This window comes from Lampetra fluviatilis, chromosome 69 (assembly GCF_964198595.1).
Source record: "Lampetra fluviatilis chromosome 69, kcLamFluv1.1, whole genome shotgun sequence".
Lineage (NCBI taxonomy): Eukaryota > Metazoa > Chordata > Hyperoartia > Petromyzontiformes > Petromyzontidae > Lampetra > Lampetra fluviatilis.
Window position 1 is genome coordinate 1,281,876 of NC_136343.1, and position 22,461 is coordinate 1,304,336.

At 51.4% G+C, this 22,461-nt stretch overlaps 1 protein-coding gene across 1 annotated transcript; it reads right to left on the reverse strand.

Moving 5' to 3' along the window:
* Nucleotides 1-14,757: 14,757 nt before the first annotated feature.
* On the reverse strand, nt 14,758-21,889 carry LOC144952698 (E3 ubiquitin/ISG15 ligase TRIM25-like). Its single transcript, XM_078883177.1, has 6 exons — nt 21,323-21,889; nt 19,529-19,624; nt 18,520-18,753; nt 17,382-17,404; nt 16,624-16,718; nt 14,758-15,308 (listed from the first exon to the last, which is right to left on the reverse strand). The coding sequence occupies exons 1-6, from the start codon at nt 21,887-21,889 to the stop codon at nt 14,758-14,760; spliced, it is 1,566 nt and encodes a 521-aa protein (XP_078739303.1).
* Nucleotides 21,890-22,461: the final 572 nt, after the last annotated feature.

A 22,461-nucleotide genomic window follows, 5' to 3' on the forward strand; every position in this document is an offset into this window, starting at 1 on the left:
GACAGCAAGAGGCTGTCAGAGCTGCGGAGGGAGAGGAGTTGCAGCGAGTACAGCCAAGGGGGGCTGTGTGAGAGAAACAGCAGCGGAGCTGCTGTTGTGGATCGGGCCGACATTGGAGTCAGCACCGTGGAGAAGCTACAGAGTAAAGACAGCCGTGTGGGTGTACAGCACGAACCGAATAAAGGACACTGAGCCAGACATCGTGGTCCAGTCGTTTATTACACTGGTGTCGGAAGTGCAACGGCATGTCGAAACAAGTGAGGAAGAAAGTTAATCCGGCGCCTGCATCGGCTTCTTCGTCCGACGACGACGAACTCCCTCCAACCTCGGATCCTGTTGGGGTGGTGGAGGAGAGCCCGGCTGAGGCGACCACGGGAACGGGAGTGGAGGATGTTGGCGCGGTGGCGGGTCCGTCGACATCATCAGACGCGGATCAACGATGGCAAGCGATGGCGGTACAACTGGAGGCACTTAAGGACGTCCTGGCGCATCTATGCCATCTCGTCGCGCCAGGGACGATGGATGATGCAATTGGTGCTCCGCGGGCCGCCACGTTGCCTGTCCTGCCGCCGCCATTGCCCACGCGGCAAGAGGCCGCCATTTTGCGCGCTCCGTGGCGCCAAACCGCCATCTTGGCCACGCCGCGGGCCGACGCCATTTTGAATTTGCCATCACAACCACCACCATTGGAAGACGGCGGGAAGAGGAGTCGGAGTCGCCACCTTACAACGGTTAAAGAATTTTCCGTCGGTGGGGACTGGAGCGCGTTCGCCTGCCGCTTCTTGGCGGCGGTACGCACAGCAAGATGGACCGATGCGGAGGCTTTGGAGGTGTTGCCGACTCTCCTGGACGACGAATCTGTCCGATTCTTCCGTTCCATAACGACCGATAAGAAGGCAACTTTATGTGGTGTTTTTCAAGAAATGGCCGATGCTTATGAGCCACCAGATGATGCGCATCGGCGATTCGCTCAACGACAACGAGCACCAGAGGAGTCGCCCGTGGCGTTCAGGGGTGCGGTGCTGGAGCTGGCCATGGCAGCTTATCCGGAGACGCCACAGGACCTGCTCGAGCCTCTCATATTAGGGAAAATGTTGGAGCTGTCTCGGGATCTAGGGATCCCCATGCCTGTGTGTGGGCATGAGAAGCTAACTTCCCGGACGGCTGCTAAGTGTCTCGATGCGCAATTCAACCTCCGTCGCTGGAAACAAGTGACGGCGTGGACGGGGGGGCCCGTCAAAGAAGGGGATGCGCTGGGGTGGAACCCTGCGCAGGCTGTCTATGTTCCGGATGACCGGGGCCCTCAACAACTGACGGCCGCCTCCGCTCCATGGACGGGACGCGGCGGGCCGAGACCGCGCGCGGCGCTACCAGAACGGGGCCGTCAGGAGGCGAGGCCTGCGCTTCGGCGCAACGAGGCCGAATGTTTCCGCTGCGGGCGTAGGGGCCACTACGCCAGAGACTGCTGGGCCCGCTTCCCGGCTCCGCCGCAGCAGGAGGCCTCGGCACCGGTCAAGTCGGCTAAAGATCCTCCGAAACAGGCATGTCGGCACGCACCAGACACTCGGCAAGGCTTTACACCTCACCCATCACCGTCGTTGCGCCATCCTAACGTTGTGGTTAAAGCATGCCCTTCGACGGGGCCTTGTCGCTCGGTCACGCAATGGCGCAAGTTGGCACGGAGAGTCGTCGCGGCCGCTACGGGCTCGTCCACTGTACCGGGGTCTATACAAGGGGTGGACGTACGCATTTTGGTCGACTCCGGCGCGTCTGCGACTATTATTTCGGATGTCATTTTTCATCTGTTGGGCATCCCGCCGGGGGCTGTGCGTCCGGTTTATGGGTCGTGCGTCGCCGCGAACGGGGGTAGCATGGGTATCGTGGGTCAGGTGGATGCTAAGATATCTATTGGGGATGTGTCGGCCTCGGGTGTTGTGTTGATATCGAGATCTTTGGCGGTTCCTTGTTTGTTAGGCACCGATTTTTTGGCTAAGATGCCCATTTTGATCAAAATCAATGAGAATTGTATTGAACTGCCGGGGGGCCGTCAAATCTCGTTTCTGCCATCGCCCTGGGGGCGACCTGCTTCGGCCGTACAAGTGCAGGCGCTGTCCGTCGCATCTGTGGACATCCCACCTGGTACACAGATGCTTATACCCTTGCGGTATCGGAAGCCCCTGCCTGATCGGCTAGGAGCAGTAGGGGTCTTGTTGTCACCGTCCGCCGCGATAACAACCGGGTTGGCGTTAGTGGGGGCACAGACCATCGTCCGGCCGGATCAATTACCGTTTTTACAGGTGCTTAATGCGGGGGGAGAAAACGTCCGTGTCCCGGCTGGTACGGTTGTGGCACATGCCACTACGGCGTTTGCGACCCATGATTGTCCACATAGCCGGGGAGTTGTTGCTGGGGTTTCCGAGCCAAGGAGTTCGGATGATCGTTGGGTTGCTCATTTATGTGACGAAAATTCTTCCCTGTCCATGGAGCAACGTGGTGCGCTGCGTAAATTGTTGTTGACATATTCCGATGTGTTCAGCTCCGATGATTTGGATTTGGGCCGCACTTCGTTGCTTTACCATCACATTGAGACGGGCGATGCTGCCCCTATTCGATTAAATTCGCATCGGATGAGTCCTGCGGAGCGAGAACACGTACGGGGGGCAGTGGAAGACATGTTGGCTGCGGACATTATATCGCCATCTAACAGCCCATGGGGCGCTCCAGTCGTCTTGGTTAAGAAGAAGGATGGCAAATTGCGATTTTGTGTTGATTTCCGCAAATTGAATAAGATATCGGTGGCAGATGCGTACCCCCTGCCGCGTATGGATGACTCCCTCGACGCATTGTCGGGGGCTAAGTTCTTTTCCACACTAGACCTCTCTTCGGGATTTTGGCAGCTTCCCCTTGACGAGTCCTCACGGGAGAAAACCGCATTCCGTACGCCGCAGGGGTTATTTCAATTCAACTGTCTCCCGATGGGGTTGAATGCGGCCCCTGCTACATTTCAAAGATTGATGGAGCTCGTTTTGACGGGGTTGCAGTGGGAGACGTGTCTTATATATTTGGACGATATTATTGTCTTCAGCCGCACATTTGATGAACATTTGACGCGGCTGGAGACAGTGTTCACGAGGATGCGTTCTGCCAAATTGAAATTCAAACCAAAGAAATGTCACCTACTGCAACGGTCCGTCCGCTATTTGGGGCACATTGTGAGTGCTGAGGGAGTGTCCACGGATCCGGAAAAGACGGCGTGCGTCCGGGATTGGCCGACTCCGGCCACCGTGGGGGATGTTCGGCGGTTTTTGGGATTTGCCTCGTATTACCGAAGATTTGTGCCGGGTTTTGCGACGATTGCGAGGCCCTTGCATCTCCTTACGGGTAAAGGACGGAAGTTTGTTTGGGGACAGCCGGAGGAGGCGGCCTTTCGGAGTCTGCGTGATCTATTGGCCACGGCCCCAACATTGGATTATCCCGATTTCGATCACCCATTCATTCTGGATACGGACGCGAGTGACACAGGTATTGGGGCGGTGTTATCACAGTCTAAAGGGGGTGTAGAGCGTGTCGTGGCGTATGGTAGCCGAGTCTTGTCTCCTGCGGAAACCCGCTACTGTGTCACTCGCAGAGAACTATTGGCGGTTGTTTTTTTCCTACGGCAATTTCGACCATACCTCTACGGTCGTTCTTTTATTGTGCGTACGGATCATGCGGCCTTGCAATATGCCCTTAAAATTGACCAGCCATCCGGACAGTTGGCACGTTGGTTGGACACGCTACAGGAATTTTCCTTCCAAATTCAACATCGGAAGGGAGTGCGCCATGCGAACGCTGACGCACTTTCCAGATTACCGCGGCGCGCCCCTTGTAAATGTGAGTCGGGGACGCATAGGTGTTCGCCGATTCCAAACCCCCCTCAGCCGCTTACGTTGGCCGTCGAGAAGTCGGACACTCCGATGGAACCGGGACCGGCTGACGGGGTTTTGAATCTGCCGCGGTCTGTCTGGATCCGGGAACAGATGATGGATGAGTCATTGGTGTCCTTGCGGAAGCGGTCTGCTAGGGACAATGGGAGTCCGAGTACGGCTATGGGGCCGCAAACCGCTCTCCGAGATGGTCTGCTTATGTGGCGGGAGGGGTTCCAGGAACGTTGGCGCCTGGTGGTACCAACGTCCTTGCGATTCGAGTTGATTAGAACCCTCCATTGTGACACTCTCTTACATTTAGGGGTGCAGAAGACCTTGTTGACGTTGCAACGTCATTATTTTTGGCACGGCATGGCGACAGATGTCGTAGGGCACGTGCGCGCGTGCCCTGCGTGTGCACGACGTAAGCCGCCGAAACATCCTTACGTGCCGCCTCTCCAGTCGATTCAGGTGTCTCGAGTCAATGAATTGGTGGCATTGGACATATTGGGACCTTTTCCACCATCGGCGAGGGGTAATAAATATTTGCTGGTAGGGGTTGAGTACCTCTCCCGTTGGCCGATGGCCTGGCCGTTGCCCGATCAGTCGGCCGTGGCCATTACCGACGCCTTTTTGTTTGGGTATATTATGGATAAGGGGGCGCCTGAGAGACTCCTCATGGACCAGGGCAGGAATTTCTCTTCTAAATTATTGGCGGAAGTGTGCGCGGGCCTTGGGACTAAGAAAGTACGGACATCCCCATACCATCCGCAGACGGATGGTATGGTTGAACGGCTGAACAGGACATTGTCTGCCATGCTTTGCCATACCGTGAGTGAACAACAATCAGATTGGGATCTGCACATCCCCGGGGTGCTTTCGGCGTACAGGATGACGCCTCATGCGGCTACAGGATATTCGCCGTTTTACCTTATGTATGGTCGGGAAAACGTGCCGCCGGTGGATGTGCAATTGGGAACTGGGGTGAAGGGACCTCGTAAACCACTTCCTGAATACATTCAGGACACGGTTCGCCGAGTCACGGAGGCGCGGGAGAATGCCCGCGTGGCTACGGCCAAAGCCCAGGCCCGGAACGAGCGATATGCGCGATGGTCTGAGGGGGAGTGCCCTTGGAAGGTTGGGGACCTAGCCTGGCTTCATTGTCCACAGGTACGTCCGGGGACCTCGCCGAAATTACACAAACCCTGGCATGGTCCCGTACGCCTCATTGCGGTTCCCAACCCACAGTCAGCACGCGTCCAGATTGGGTCTCGTCGCTGGGTTGTGCATACGTCGCGCTTGAAACCATATGTTGCTCCCTTACATGATGCGTCATCCCCCAATGTTGCCTTGCCGGGGTCTGTTGCTGCTGACTCTCCCCTGCCTGCGTCCATTGATCTTGCTAGAGCGCCTGTCGTACCTGTTCCAGACAGGCCGGCCGTGACATTGCGGGGGACGAGGGGCCCTGCTCGGAGGACGCCTGCCAGGTCTGCGGGACCTTCGAGCCCTGCAGCCCTTCCGACCCAGCTGCGGGCACGGTCACAGGACAAGCCCAAGACTAACTCTTTAGGGACACGGGACGTCGGTGAACTTCCAGCTGCGACAGGGGGATTACCCCCTGTCATTCCTCGACTTTCATCGCGTTCCCGTTCTGCGAGTGGGCCGCCGACCGTCCGGGACGGGCCGGCGACCCGCACACGTTCCAAATCGCTTACGTTTCGTTGATTGTTGCTGTCTTGTTATTTTTTTTCTTACAGTTGTATTTATTGCATGCTTTTTGTACGTTCGTTGATGTTAATTGCGTTGTTGTGTTGTTCTTGCTGTTACATTGTATGCTTAGTGTCCTTTAGGGGGGGGAAGCTCGGTTCGCCGCATTACGATTTGCTATTGGTCAGCCGAGGTCGGCTGGGATTTTTCTACGGGGGAGGGTGGTGTAATGCGGGCGTAAGCGACCTTCCGGATGTGACGTCACGGGGGGTGGAGTCATGTGACGTGGGTGGAAGGTTCGGGTCCTTAAGCGGGTAAACCGGAAGGGGAAGTCAGTCGGGGTGTGAGCGGAAAAGAGTGAGGCCACGCGGGCGAGTGTGGAGAGGGGGGGGCGCCGACGGCCATCGGGAGCCAACCCCGAAGATAAGAGGAAGCTGCGGAGTGGTGTGCAGCTGCAGAGGAGACAGCCAGAAGGGCTGCGTGTTAGAGGCAGCGGTGTGGCTGCCAGGAGGAGCTGCGGAGAGAGAGAGAGGGCTGCGTGTTAGAGGCAGCGGTGTGGCTGCCAGGAGGAGCTGCGGAGAGAGAGAGAGACAGCAAGAGGCTGTCAGAGCTGCGGAGGGAGAGGAGTTGCAGCGAGTACAGCCAAGGGGGGCTGTGTGAGAGAAACAGCAGCGGAGCTGCTGTTGTGGATCGGGCCGACATTGGAGTCAGCACCGTGGAGAAGCTACAGAGTAAAGACAGCCGTGTGGGTGTACAGCACGAACCGAATAAAGGACACTGAGCCAGACATCGTGGTCCAGTCGTTTATTACATTAAGAATAATTCGGCCAATATATATTTTTAATAATAAATAAATAAATAAAACCAACACTCAGCCCGCTACACCTCACAAGCCACACCAACCATCAGGAGGTCATATAAAAAACCATTAAACAACAAACTTCGGGGCAAAGGAAGGTTAGTGACTATCTGGGAAATCTCCAGATTGACAAAGGGCATATGACCCGACCTTCCCAAACGTTCTGGACAGTTTACAAACAAATATGTAGAGCCATAAAAAAAAAACACACACGCACAGAGCAGAGACAAACAACATTTACAACTCGCATTTTCTTTAACGATAAAAGTTTGAAACTAGGCAAAAAGAACAAATCAACGTTATAAACTGCAGTCTATATTAGTACTTTATTATTGTTACTTATTTTATTTCACCCTTATTCAACTCATATATCATTTTGTATTGCATCTTTCTATCCACGTGTAATAAAGGACTCTTTCACAGTGTAGATCTCCGTTGTCCTTTATTTGGGTTCGTGTCTCTCTCGCTCCTACGGCGTCCTCGCTCAGTCCCGTGCCTCCTCCGACGAGCACTCCGCAGCCACACCGCTGCTCCGCTCTGCAGCCACGCCGCTGCACCGCTCTGCAGCCACACCGCTGCTCCACTCCTCGCTCCCGGCTAGCCTCCCACACTCTGCTAGCTCCTCTGTGCCCACGGACACCGATGGCGGACGGTGCCGTGGCCTCCAAACACGTGGCGATCGCGCTACCCTCTCGCCCCTGCCCAGCGTGGCCTCCTCCCATTTCCACTCCGTCTCAACTCCCCGATCCCTTCCGGTTCTCCCCCTAATCCTCTCCCTCACGTGACCCTGACTCCTCCTTCTCCTCACGTGACCCAGTCTCCGCCCCCCTCAATCCTTGCTCGCATTACACATGTAACTTCACCAAGAGAACCAAGGAATGTGAATTCTGGCAGTCAGGAAAGTGAGGGATTGGTTAAACACCGATCCCTGGAGACACAGACTTATAACAAAGCTTGGCAAAACCCTCGGAATAATTATGGTAACAAGGGGCATTACGAATCTTGGTTAAACATGAACCGAATAATAACCACGATATATTAGACCAGGGGTAACTCATAAGAGATACAAGGAATAGGTCCAACACACACAAGACCAGATAAATGTATTCCATAGAATCAAAGCCTCCCTGGCCACCTTTGTCTTCCAACAATTCGACACAAACACATGGCAGCCATAAATACGTATGAAGGGTGTCTGGCCTCGAGATAACAAACACTACGAAGGAGGGGGGGAAATGCAAACAAGCATAAACTTGACGGAAAACAGCCCGTTCGGGGTTACCAAGGGAAGAGTGGGGAGAGTCAGGGCGGCCGCGGAGAGAGGACGGTGAAAGAGGGCATCTGTTTTTTTGTTTTTCTCTCGCAGGGGACGCGCAAAGAGGGGAGGGAATTGCACATTTTTAAGCACGAACACGATTCACAGATCGTTCAGTCTTACGAGGGAGTCTTGCGAGGGACCAGGCTGCGTTCATTCGGGCTGAGGGACATGGCACCAACATCAAACATGGGTGTGGCCTCGCAGATAGAAGGGGCGATGTGTTGTTAAGAGCTGTGTTCGGCATGGGCCGACAGAGTATCGCTGAAAGTTTTATTCTACATTTATCCTTATGTGTTGAGTCGCTTGCAAAGTCAAGGATTGCGATAAGTTTTATTGCACGCAGGTTTCACAGTCGTTTAAAAGGTGGGCGAATACAATTACGAGTTTTGAGAGTGAATGCCAGCGGACGGGCAACTGCAGCTCGAGTTGAACTGACGAGCAACAAGCTGTTTGTATGCCCCTCCCCCACCATCACAAGCTCACGACTTAGCGCCCGGCGTCTGCTTAACACAAATAATTTATCAAGGAGACAATCCACACACACATGTTTCCAAAGAACACAGGATGAGATGTTACTATCCTTTGTGCAAGCACTTCCAAGAGTTCATGAACAGTGAGCCTGGTGAAATTTGGGGAGCGCATCGTCAGTAGTGACCCTTTGGTTCCTAGGGTGTTTCGGCCTTTCATACTATACACCCTCCCCAAAGGCGGCCAGCGACAGGGTGATCAATCCTACGCTTGCGTCCCATTCCCAATTAGTCATAGGAGTTGCCTTGCTGTTGGTAGCCAACATCCCATGGGACTATGCATGGCAGGGGCGTCCTCCTCCCTGAGTCAAGCATTGTTGACTGCATACCTCCTGGCCCTCTCACTTTGGGGCCCAGCTGGGGTCTTTCCTCTTCATCCAGAGCCACTGACTGCTGCCTTCTGCCGCCTCCGATACAGCTTTGATTGCCGAACGCTGGCTCTGGCCCTTAATTCCCAGGTCTCTAAGCAGTCTGGTTGTAGATGTTGCCACAAAACCTCTGCAGCCCACCTCCACTGGTCGGACTTCTGTGTTCCAGCCATGATGCCGTGCTTCGGCAGCTAGATCGGCATAGCGCAGATGTTTTCGCTCATAAGCCTCATCTACTGAGTCCTCCCAGGGTACTGTGAGCTCAATGATGAAGACCTTCTTGAGCGAACGGGACCAGAGCACCATGTCAGGTCTTAGGGTGGTGGTTGCGATCTCCGGAGGAAACACAAGTTGCCGGCCAATGTCAGCTAGCATTTTCCAGTCGCGGGCCAAGCGCAGCTGGTCTCGCTCTATTGGTGTAGAGCCGCTCTTCGGTGGTTTAGCCCCTTCGCGGACAAAGGTCGTCCGTAAGGGGTGTGATGCTGCTGGGGGTGGTAGGGAGTTGGTGGCAGCTCGCTTGTCCTCCAGGGCGGACGCAAGGTTTTTAAGGACTTGGTTGTGACGTCAAGTGTAGCGTCCTTGGGTGAGGCTTGTTTTACACCCTGTGAGAATGTGCCTGAGGTTGGCTGGCATGGAACAGAGGGCACAGTCCGGATCTTCACCATACCATTGGTGAAGATTAACTGGTGTTGGAAGGATGTCATATGTTGCTCTGATGGAAAAGCTCAACCGCCTCGCTTCCATGGCCCACAGATCCTTCCAGCTGATCTTCCTCTTCTCCACACTGTTCCATCGAGTCCACTGTCCTTGTTTGGCAAGAGAGACTGCCTTGGCCCACCTTGCAGCCTCCTCCTGATGGCGTACTTCCTGCACTACCATCTTCCGCCGCTCTGGTGCAGTGGCCTTACTCCAAGCAGCACGGCTAGTTAGCCCAAGGCCTCCTCTCCCTTGCTGAACATGACCCACAATGTCAGCATGTCTGAGGGCTGCTGTTGCCTCCTGGACTGCTTTTCCTGGCCTCCATTTGCGCCCAGTTGCCAAGGTCGGCGCGTTGTTGCTCACCACTGGGTCTCGAGATTCATTCAGTGTCATCTGGAGCCTGGTTTTTGCACACTTGAATTCCTCGGTTAGACTGGTGAGGGGCAGCTTGAGGACACCATCTCCATAGAGGCCTATGGTGGTAAGGCATCGTGGAACTCCGAGCCACTTCTTTAAGTAGCTCGTGGCTCCTCATTCCATCTTCTCCACTGTTGAGATTGGAACCTCATACACTGCTAGGGGCCACAACACCCGGGGTAGGAGACCAAACTGCAGACACCAGGCCTTTAACTTTCCAGGTAGCTGGGTGTTGTCGATGGACTGTAGGCTACTACTGATGTCTTTGCGCAGCTGTTGCACCTGGTTTTTGTCCTTCAGGCTTGCATCATACCACCTTCCAAGGCTTTTTACCGGCTGCTCAGACACTGTTGGGATTTGGTCATCTCCGATGAAGAATTTCAGGTCACAGAGTACTCCCTTCACAATCGAGATGCTGCGTGACTTGGATGGTTTAATCTTCATACGGGCCCAGCTGATGTTCTCCTCGAGTTTTCTGAGCAGTCTCCTGGTGCATGGGACAGTGGTGGTCAATGTTGTAATGTCGTCCATGTAGGCTCTGAGTGGAGGGAGGCGAAAACCAGAGTCGACTCGCTGTCCACCAGCAACCCATTTTGAGGATCTGATGATAACCTCCATTGCCATTATGAATGCCAATGGAGAAATGGTACATCCCGCCATTATACCTACATTCAGGCATTGCCATGAGGTGGTGAACTCTGAGGTGGTGAAGCAGAACTGCAGATCCTGAAAGTACGACTTCACCAGGGTTGTGATGGTGTCCGGTATGTGGAAAAATCTGAAGGCAGACCACAGGAGTTCATGGGGCACAGAGCCAAATGCATTGGCGAGGTCGAGGAAGACTACATGGAGGTCCCTTTTCTCCACCTTGGCCATTTGGATCTGGTGCCAGATCATGCTGGAATGCTCCAAGCAGCCAGAGAACCCTGATATTCCTGCCTTCTGTACAGATGTATCGACGTAGGCATTCCTTTGCAGGTACTCGGCCATCCTCTGGGCAATGATCCTGGGGTTTTGATGTCAGCCTGAAGTGCCTCTATGCCCTCCTTTTCCACTTCCGAGGCTTTCTTCCACTGTTTCTTAAGCTGTCTCCTTTCTTGAACGAGGCGCTTGATTTCTTGTTGCCTCCTGGAAACTGGTGGGGTTGGAACCTTTCTCCCACCTTTTGCCTCTTGCACTCCAAAGCTTTCTGCCCCGTACTCATAGATGATGTCCCCCATCCTCTCCAACTTCTTCTCCACTGTGCCTCGAAGTTTCTCGAGGGTCAAGGTGAGGTCAGTATTCACTGTTTCCCACAACTTCTTGTCACTGGCGCCAGGCCACTTCACATACTGTCTGTGCCCTGGTAGTCTCCTCTCGATTGCAGGTCTCGGAGGCTGGGTGAGTTCCACTCCTGTTGTTGGTTCCACCTCAGTTGTTACTTCGGTGCTTGAGTTTACGTCCTCCATGACAGTGGTACTGATGCACTGCAAACTATGGTTTGCGTCCAGTTGCTGTGCTTCATTCGACTGATTTGATCGCTTTCGCAGAAAGTAATCAATGCGAGGCCTCTGTCTCTCTTTACCCAAACACCCCTTCTTCCCCTGGTGGATCCTCAACCCATGGTGTGATGTAACTTTCCTCCAACCACAGACACATACCTGCATCTGTTTGTGGCCTGCTGTTGCAGCGGAACTTGTGACAGTTGCTGTGGGCCAATAATACGAATAATTATAAGAGTGCATGAACCATTAGCTGATCGTGAAGACATTGGTGCTCATCGAGTGATATGAATACGGTCGTTTATAAGTACATTAGTCTTCTATTTTTAATCGCTTAAAAATTACCAATAGATGAATCGATGTAAACTAAACGTTTGAAACCTTCGTTACGAATCTACATGCTCACTGGGAGAATATTGTGTTAAACCTTTCTTTAGATCACAGAATCTTGCTCACGAATTAATTGACGCCTTAGCGTAAGATAAGCATCTTGCGTAAGCAGGCACACACGGCTGCACACCATTGTACCAAGACATTTCGTTAATTATATAAACTTGCCAATGAATCTATTGACGTATACTTTTGCCTTCGGGATATAATAATAATATTTTAATTGCCTTTCGTATGAATGTCGTCGCATGCATGTGTAATAAAAGACTTCGTCAGGCACTGCTGGTCTCCGTTGCTCTTTTATTTAGTTTCCTCCTCGCACCCCGCTGGTCCTGACCGCGGACCAGCGTCTCCTCGCGCTCGCCCCGCACGTGCTCCCTCGTCGGCTCCCTCTCGCACCCCGCTGGTCCTGACAGCGGACCAGCGTCTCCTCGCGCGCGCTCCTCCGTCAGCTCCTCCACTCCCCCACTCCGCACACCGCTGGCCGACGGTGTGCCGAAGCCCCATCAGCCACGTGGCTGATGGCGCGGCGGCCACCCAACGTGGTCCCGCTTCTTCACTCCAACAACTGACCCCGATCCCTTCCGGGCTCCCACCTATATCCTCTTTACCACGTGACCCTGACTCCTTCAATTCTGGATCGTCAGATCCGGCCTTCCCATACTGCCCTGCTGGCTCCACCTCCATTCACCTCGCTTCCAATTGGACCCGAGGTGAATGGCAGCCCCCCCTCCCGCACGCCCCCTATACTGGGCTCCGCCCCCCAATACCCCGGGCCGTGTGATTGGGCCAGAGCCCAGCAGCGAACCCCGTTTACGCTCGCATTACACATGTTAAGGACTTTTCCCTATCGCCGTATATGCTCGCGTTACTCGGTGGAATTAATCAATTGTTCGGTTGCCCAGTTTGACAACGTAATCATTGATGGTTAAATGTACGGATCAATGAGGGCAACTTCCCCAGTGGTACTGTGCTGATAATTCCAAGCATAAAAGTTTGCATATTAGAGTGTTATGTTTTTGTTTAGAAATTTTAATTGCTTAACAGTGTCTGAGTGGTTTCTTTCCGACTTCATGCATAATAATCTTACTTATAAGAACTGTATCCTGCGTTGATATTTGAATTTGAAGACCTGACATAAAAACACTAAGACATAATCGGTAAATGATAAAGCGAGAATTATTGTATTATCCCGATTAATAATATGACCCTAGACAACGAAGCCGAGGTTAAATTAGCATAATTACATCACACTTGCATAACTTCATACAATTCATTGTATTATCCCGATTGATAATACGATCCTAGACAACAAAGCTAAGCCGAATTATAATAGCTGCATACATTAGTATAATCACATACATTTACATAAAATAATACGATGACCTCCCTGATTAGCATAATTTATGCACATTTTTCCAATCTTCATTTATTTCGTTATTATTTTAATAAATATTTCAAGACCCGACATATATGTAATATGAGGATATATCCGGCTCACTGACGTATCACAACTCGTCATGGTGATTGGCTCTGCCGGTCCTGGTTTACAGCCAATGGGGGGAAGCCTAGGGGCATGGCCCTGACATGATGGAAAGGTGACAGCTATAAGGATTGGTTCTGCTGGCTTTGGCCACAGCCAATGAGGAGATGAGTCAGGGGCGTGGTCCCGGGAGCTGACGAGGGAGCCTGGAAGATTCCATACAGGCTAACGAGGATTGGTGGAAACGTACCACGTGACCCAGGTATTAAATAGGGGTGGAGACGAACGGCACGTGGTCAGAACGGGAACGAAGAGAGGAAGGGGGCCACGCGGGAGCGGGGCTCTGAGTTGCCACGTGGCGGTGCGTCTCTCTATATCTGTCCCTCTCTCACGCTGCCTATCAGCAGCGTGAAGTAAACTGTAATAAGTTGAATAAAAGACGGATTCCAGAAGTCGCCTCAACGAGCTTTATTACATATACAACATAGTGGTGGTAATAATGGTGAAATGGTGATAATAGTAGTGTTGATCATGTTAGTAATGATGGTAGTGATGGTGATTATGATGGTGGTGATGGTTGTGATGATTATAGTAAGAATGGTGATGGTGATGTGAGCGGTGATGATGCTGATGATGATAATTATGGTGGTAATGGTCGTGATGAGGGTGATGGTGGGAATGATGGTTATGGTGGTTTTCACGGTTAGGATAGCGATGATGGTGGTAATGATGGTCGTGATGGTGGATGTGATAATGGTGATGATTATGGCAGTTTTTGTGGTGTTGATATTGATGATCGAAATTATGGTGATGATTGTGATTGTGGTGGTAAGAATGGTGATGGTGATGTGGGTGCTGATAGTGATGATGATAATGATGGTGGTGGCATTGATGATGGTGGTGTTGATAGTAGTGGTGTTAGTTGTGGTATTGATGGTGATGAGCTTGATCGTGGTGGTGATGATGCTGATGGTAGTTTTGACGGTGGTGATGACAGTGATAGTGATGATGGTGGTAGTGATGACTATGGTGATTATGATGGTGGTGGTGGTGTTCACGGTGTGATGGTGGTGATGATAACAGTGGTGATGATAGTGATGATGGTGGTGATAGTAGTGATGATGATGATGGGGTGATGAAATTGATGATGGGGTGATTATGATGATGATGATGTTGGTGATGATGGTGATGATGGTGAATCGCAGGGATGAGGAGGCGTGGTGATGCAAGCGCGCACTGCAGGAGAAGAAGCAGCCCCACGAAACTGCGATTTGAACTTCACTAGCGACATCGCTCACACACGCAACCTGGACCTCACCCTCCCCTCCATGCTCACCTCACCCTTCCCTCAATTTTCACCCCACCCTCCCATCACCTCACCCTCTCTCTACCCCCTCCTTCACATCCTGTCCTCTCCGCACCCTCGCCTCACCCTTCACCCTCACAATCACCCTCCATACTCACCCGTCACCTTCCCTCACTTTCTCCTCCATTCTCGCCTCACCTTACCTCAACCTCACTTCACCCTCTCCTCACCATCCCCCCTCTCCTCCGTTTATTGGGTTTCTGTCTCGCTTTCTTGGGTTTCTATCTCTCCTCATCCTCAAGATGCACAACTCAGATCCACGATCTTCAATCGATCATTACAATAACCCAGACACATCCCAGGGTAGAGAGGCTGCAAGAATCTCTTCCTAACCTCGTGGATCACCTCCATGGATTCAGCGCAGTAAAACGCCAGGAGCCCCCCCTCCCAGTGCAGGTAAAGCCCGATTCTGCGGGGGGAGGGGGCCCCCCTCTCCGACAGTACTGTCTTCGCTCCACCATGAAACACTGAGAAGCTGTTATAACATTTCTCTAAACACCAGGACGCGTCGCTCCCTCCCAGCTGCTGTGTACTACCACTCCCTTTCCGTGGGATCGTCCAGTACGCGACTCCAACCCGCCACCACCGCGCGCCCCCCACGTCCACCTCCCAGTAGCGGTAGCCCGACGAGAAGCTCTCACAGCACAGGGCTTGTGCACAGCTATTAAACCGGTGTGGGTGATCAGGGCGACCCTGGGAGGCAGGGCTCAGCGTCATCGTCCTGAGATCCGAGGAGATCTGGAGGTAGTTATTAGCTGAGTTCGTGTCCAGAGTCGGCGAGCGTCCGTCTTTGACAACAGCGATGACAACATCACAACAGAACACCATCATCCACCATCAACATTACTATCACCAACCATCTTTACCATCAACAAAAACATCACAAACATACACATCACCAAGCTTCCTCGCCATCAATATCATCGTAGACAACAATATATACATCACCATCACCACTATCATCAACACTGAACATAAACAACATTACTATAGCAATAAGCGACATCACAACCATCATCACCACCACTAGCACCATCACAAATAATCACCACTATTACAAACAATCACCACCATCACTACCATTACCACTATTTCCATCACCACCATCGTCATCACTATCACCAAAATCACCGACACGACCAGCATCATCATAACCATCACAACGACCATTAAAACCATCATCACCACCATCACTACCATGACCACCATAACCAATATCATCACTACTACCATCAGCGCCATCAGCAAAACCATCACAACATTCACCACCCATATCACCAATGTCACCATCATTACCATCACCACGACCGTCGCTGATATCACCACGACCAACACCATCACCAATGCTATCACTATTTCCATCACTCACATTATCACTAACATCAGCATCATTACCACCATCCTCATCACGTCCACTATCACCATCATTTTGACCATTATCAGCATCAGAAACTCATTTAAGGTTGAAACTGCCTAGCAGAGGCCCAGGACTGGATCATGTATCACCTGCCACTGATGTTAGCCATGCCTGGTAATCAAGCCCAGGTAACTGGGTTCGTAGTGCAGTGTGCTAACCACTATACCACCACTCCCCCATGCATAAATGCACAGACACATTCACAGGCACACACTCCATCTCAACATCACAATTACCCCAGACTCGTAATGCTGATTATTTACCCAAAAACACCACACTAAGTCTCATGGCTCTGTTCAGAAGGGTCCTGGAATGAGATGTGAACAAAGACTAAGATCCTCTTGTAGCCTTCACATACTATTGGGTGGGCAGCACCACGTCTGACCACCTTTGTCTCCCTAGTGGCGAGTTTGTTTACACACCGCATCAGGTTCCAGGATGTAAACATAGAAATATCCCCTGTGTAGCCTTTACAGACTGTTGGGGCAAATCAGCACCGTTGAAGGTTGGCACGACACGACGGGATGGGTGGCCAGAACTACGCCTGGCCGCCTTTGTCTCCCTAGTGGTGACGTTTATAAAACTCCAGGTAATTATTTGAGTCTGAGTCGACCTCATGCACACACACGGGGATACTTTATTGTCAAGATGGCCCCATCACCCATGATTCACACTGAATAACTCACACAGGAGTTTGACTCCAGTTGTCTCCAGGACTTTCAGTGAGGCAATGTCCTCTTGACTGGGAGCTGAGGGTGGATCTGCTGTTACCCTCCCTGTCCTGTGAAAGCAGAACAGACAAGGCTACTGTCTCACATAGAGCATCGTCACTCAGGATAATCACAGCTCCATAACATAGACACTCATCACAGCGTCATCGCACGTGGGATCATCACAGCTCCATCTCACAGGCACTCATCAAACAAAGCATCATCACTCATCTCACAATTACAGCATCATCACACAGAATTACTATTACCACATACAGAATAACAACGCACGGTATCAAAACACAGCATCACCACACATAGCATAATCACACAGCATTACCACACACAGCATCATCACACACAGCCTCATTACACAGCATCATCACCGCGCAGTATCAAAACACAGCCTCATCACACAGCTTCACCACACACAGCCTCATCACACAGCTTTACCATACACAGCCTCATCACACAGCTTCACCACACACAGCCTCATCACATAGCTTCACCACACACAGCATCATCACACAGCATAATTACCACACAGCATCACCAGACACAGCATCATCACCACACAAAATTACTATCACCACACATAGCATGATTACGTACGGCACCATCACACAGCATTCACTACACACAGCATCCCCACACAGTCAATGTCTCACTGCCCGCACCCCACACTTAGTCCCATTTTGTCGTGTGTCGAGTCGTGAGTGATATTCGTCTTTTACCTGTGCGTCTCCTTCAGGTGGACCTGTGGGAGAGATAGAGATGCATTACTGTGTCTCTACCTCCAATCCCTTGTGATCAGTGGAATTTCCCACTGCAACACCGTGGGTGGAATGTAAACTCCAAAGTCTTTGCTTATGACCCCATGATCACCAACACTGACCTACGGGGCAAATATTTCAGTGAGACCAGTTGAAAGTCTATAAATTACTATTTTAAAATTTTCCACGTCAGGCCCACTGAGCGATAGAGCTCTTCAGAAGCGACCTGGCCACAAATGATAGCTCACGAAGTGGTTCATCTCGTAGAAATTTACAGCAGCCCAATACTCTAAACGCACGTGTGAAAAACTAGAGGACACGGAGAAAAATCAATGAGACCATGGAGAGAGACATGCAAACTCAAAATATATAGGGACGTCATGGTTGAGATCAAATCCACGACCTCCGGTATCCAGGCGAGGTAGTTAACATCTCGCCACCCCTATGAGGACCAACACTGATTTGCAGGGCAACTATTTCAGAGTGAGACCAGTTGATATTGATCTGTGTTGAGATTAATTTCTGTCGTCAATGCACACGTGGCAGATCTTACAGAAGTGGTGGTGAATACACAAGAATATCTGTAATACGCGTATGAGACCTCGTATTTATTTAACTTCCATAATAGGAACACTGAAGGTCGCGCATCCAAGAATAGGTCCACAAAGCAAGAAGCCGAGATGACATCGGCTCGTGAGCAGGCGCTGGTGGATTGTTGCATCGCGGCATCATGAGATGTGACAATGGCTTGGGGAGGCCTTCATCTATCAGTGGATAGATCATGGCTGATGATAATCATGAATACCGTGTACATTGTTGTTGTAGGGTTTATTTAAAGATGCAATTCCAATAACATTTAGTTTATAATCACAATGACACAAACTTAATGGGAATCTGTTAAAGGACGGGAGAGAGAATTCATTTAAATGAGAAAATCTGAGCTGGCCTTCCAAATGGCAGCCACTGGAGCTGCGATGCGAGTCCATGAGTGGAGCTGTGTTCTCAAGCCCAGTGGATGCGAGCTCACATTCACGAGCCTCCCTCTGCTGCTGGTGAGAGGGCTATGTGCCAATAGCGACACTGGAGACTCATCGCTCACCTGTAGGAACGCGAGCGAGTCCCTCTCTTGCGCTAGGGCCTGCAGGCGAGTGGCTGCTGCCTGGAGCTCGCTGATCTCGCGCTGGTAGTGAGCGATCTTCTTCTCGATCTGGGACAGCTGCTCACGCCCTTTCTGCTCCGCTTGCTCTAAAGCCGCCTTCTCCTCCGCATCCAACGCTGCTCTCGTGCGGGCGGATCTGACCGAGATTGAGGCATTTTCATCTGTCATGGATCCCTGCAAAGAGAAATAAATGCCACCTCTGTTCATTAAATGTCTGGTCCTTTGTGAAATGACATTCAGGTCAGTGTGACCCGAGTGCAACTCTTAAGGTGTCCAGACAGTGATACGAGTTTGCAGCACTGAGGCATCAGTCTTCCTCTGATAGCGCTGCTGTGCATTTTCAGGACAACACGATTTGGGGGCTGTGAGGCATTGAAATCATCAAATACCATCAGGAGTACATTTAGGGTCTGTGCCATTCTCATTGCACAAGGCTATCAGGACGAAGCGAAGGAAAATTTGTAAAGGGCCTTAATGAAATGGTAAGTTAGGCCAATTCCTCTTTAAATGAATGTTTTGAATGTGAGAAAAACACACATGTATGGATGAAGAGATGGGATCATGAAACCACTTGCTATACTGCCACCTGGCCACCCCAAAGCTTGAGTGATGTCAGTAAGATGGTGTACAACAGTCTGTGTGTGATCCATCAACTCTGCCACCAGAGTGGTGGATAAGAGGTACGTACCACCTCATCTGACCAAAATAGATAACAGACGTTGAAGTGGTAAGTTGTATGGAGATATGTGAATGTGGAATTTACACCACTGATTGAGTTTCTCAGTGGAGATGAGAACCACCTCTTTACTCGTCCTGACGGTTGTGGGTTTCGTCCCACAATGTGTTTGGAGCCAATGGAAGTCGACGTGAATGAATGGAGTTGTCCTCCATCACAAACCCTACTCAGAGTGGAGTCACAGGGTCACAGAATCAGGCCCAGACACGGTACCTGCACGTCCCTGCGAGCGGCCTCCATCCGCCTCACGGACTCTTCCACTTCCCTCCTCTTCTCCTCCACGGCCCGCGTCTCCTCTCCCACTTGTTTCTGTGAGAGACGTCACCAGGGGAAACTACACTCACTCTCTGAGCATCCCCTCTCACCCCAACTCCACGCAAACTCATTCACAGTGACGGGGTCAGTAGCCCCGGTGCAGCAATGGAGGCTGGGGGAGCGAGCGCTGCAGGGAACTGATTTCACGAGGAGCTCAAACGTGCGCAGGGCTTCCTAGGTTGTGGGTGAAGCTACCTAAGTAGTGGGTATGGCTACCTGAGTAGTGGGTGGATTACCTGAGCAATGGGCAGAGCTACCTGAGTAGTGGGTGGGGCTACCTGAGCAGTGGGTGGAGCTACCTAAGTAGTGGGTGGAGCTACCTAAGTAGTGGGTGGAGCTACCTGAGTAGTGGGTGGAGCTACCTAAGTAGTGGGTGGAGCTACCTAAGTAGTGGGTGGAGCTGCCTCAGCAGTGGGCAAAGCTACCTGCATAGTGGGTGGGGCTGCCTCAGCAGTGGGCAGAGCTTCCTATGTAGTGGGTGGGGCTAACGGCGTAGTGGGTGGGGCTAGCTGCGCAGTGGGCAGGACTACTGGAGTAGTATGTGGGGCTATCCGAATGGTGGGTGGGGCTACATGAGTCGTGGGCGGGGCTATCTGAGTAGTGGGTGGACAGGGCACCAGAGTTTTAAGATGTTATCTGCCTTGCCTGCGATACAGGAGGTCGTGGGTTCGAACCCGACCCTGATGCCTGTATACAGTCGACCCTTCCACATCGTGGGGGTTACGGGCACAGGCCCCTCGTAATCTGGAAAAACAGCATAAAATGTTTTGGTCCCCTTGGCGAGTGAAGCGGTACAAAAACATAAGAGAAACGCGAGATACAAAGATCACTGCGAGATCCCTGCGAGATATCACGTGAGAGGCTGCCGTAAACACACTTGGCGTCCTGCAAACCAGCGAATAGAACCGAGGTTCTTTTCGCAAACTAACTTAAAAAATGTTTAACTTAAAAAAATACGTTTATATTTATGGTAATTACAACTATAATGAGCCAAGAATGTCTGTGTGTCCCGCGCGTGACGTCACTCCACATGAGGCCATTCCCCCTTCATTAATATGCATGAACAGGTGGAGTCCTCCACATGCTGCACCCCTCCCCTCATTAATAACCATGAGCGGGTGACGTCACTCCCCATGCCGGACCCCTCCCCAATAACCATTAGCGGGTTACGCCTCTCCATATGGGGCAAACTTCACCCCCCCCCCCCATCAATAATCATGAGCTGAACAATTTTTTTATTGAATATTTCAGATTTACTGCAATATACACCCGTTGTTGGACGGGCAAACAAGCTAGTTAAAATATTAAATACATGAATATTATACAGTACTGTACATATCATTTATGCATTTGAGTTTCTAAACTTTTTGCGTGTCGTCTGCAGATTTCGCAAAATTCCCCAAAACTCCCGAAAAATTACCCTTTTATTTCTTATGCTGACCCCGCGATGTATCGAAACCACGATGGGGAAAGTCGCGATGCAGAAGGGTCGACTGTACTATGAATCTACCCTTCAAACACTCGTTTGAAAAATAAATTGACGGGCATGTAAAATATTAAATCCACTTTAAAATTAGTCTGAGCCACTTGCTGTGGTTTCATTATTTTTAGATGTTGCTGTTGACAAAGTTCATCAGCTGATGCTGCGGTATTGTGGGTACTACTCGGTGACCGTTAGAACCTCCTCCTCACCATTCGTTTGTCGTGCTCCACCTTCAGAGTGACGAGCTCGTGCCCTCGATGATCTACAGTGATGGTGCAGTCCCTGCAGACGAGGCGTCCATCGTTAACGCAGTAGAAGCGGTACTCGTCTCTGTGCTCCATACACCGTCGATTCTCCAAGTTCACACCGGGCGACACAAGGACGTGGTCACTAAATTTTGTCAATTTCTGGTGGGGCGCGACGTGGGTCATACAGAACGACGTCTCACACTTGAGGCAAGTCTTCACTGCGAGCTTCCTGCAATAATCGCAGCAAACAGCAGAAGCAGCAGCATCGGTAGCTATGGGCTCAGCCACTTGCAGCTGCTTGATGAGGTTGGTAAGCGTCACGCTCTTGTTCAGCTTGGGCCTCTGAGGGAAGGTCACTCGGCACTGTGGGCAGGAGAAGGACTCGGCCGCATCCCAGGCGCCCTCCACGCACTTGAGACAGAATGAGTGGCCGCAGCTGAGCGTGCAGGGGCAGCGGAAGGCGTCCAGGCAGATGGGGCAGGTCAACTCCCCTGGAGCCTCGCGACCGCTGGGAGCCGCACTCGCCATGGCCCCGTGGCTCCACTCAGAGAAGGGGCACTGGCTGGAGCTCAGGCAGTAGCTTGCTGGAGCTCACACAATCTCTGCCAGTCACTCCGGCAGACTGGCTGTAGCTCCGGCAGTATTTAGCTATAGCTCACGCAGTCTCTGGCTGTAGCTCATGCAGTCTCTGGCGACATCTGAGACACTAAACCAGAAACAAGCCACCAAAATGTGAGGCAGGTTAAAGTACAAAGTCTTTCAGTTTGATTTGCATATCATGAGGAACACCCTGTAATGTGTTGACTTGTGACCGGGTAGGGATGTCTCGGCGCAAGAGATGGCTAGATAAAGAGTCAGCTCACCTTATCCCAAATCACCTCATCTCAACTAACCTCTTGTCAACTCAGCACATGTCAACACACTTCTGTGAAGGTTGGTCCATCTTGGACCTATGCAAATTCCCTGTTGTTGTCCACACAGATACTCTCACAAGCAACAGTGTTGTATATGTCGGGTTATGAAATTTTGATAAAAATAATAAGACTGAAATGAAGATTCGAAAAATGCATAAATCCCGGAAAATATGCTAATTTATGTAG

Coding starts and splice junctions, on each gene's coding strand:
- LOC144952698 (XM_078883177.1), bottom strand. CDS start 21,889: ATGGCGAGTGCGGCTCCCAGCGGTCGCGAGGCTCCAGGGGAGTTGACC. Junction 17,405..18,519: donor ACTCGCTCGCGTTCCTACAG/GTGAGCGATGAG, acceptor TCTCTCCCACAG/GTCCACCTGAAGGAGACGCA. Junction 15,309..16,623: donor AACTGGAGTCAAACTCCTGT/GTGAGTTATTCA, acceptor CTGTTGTCAAAG/ACGGACGCTCGCCGACTCTG.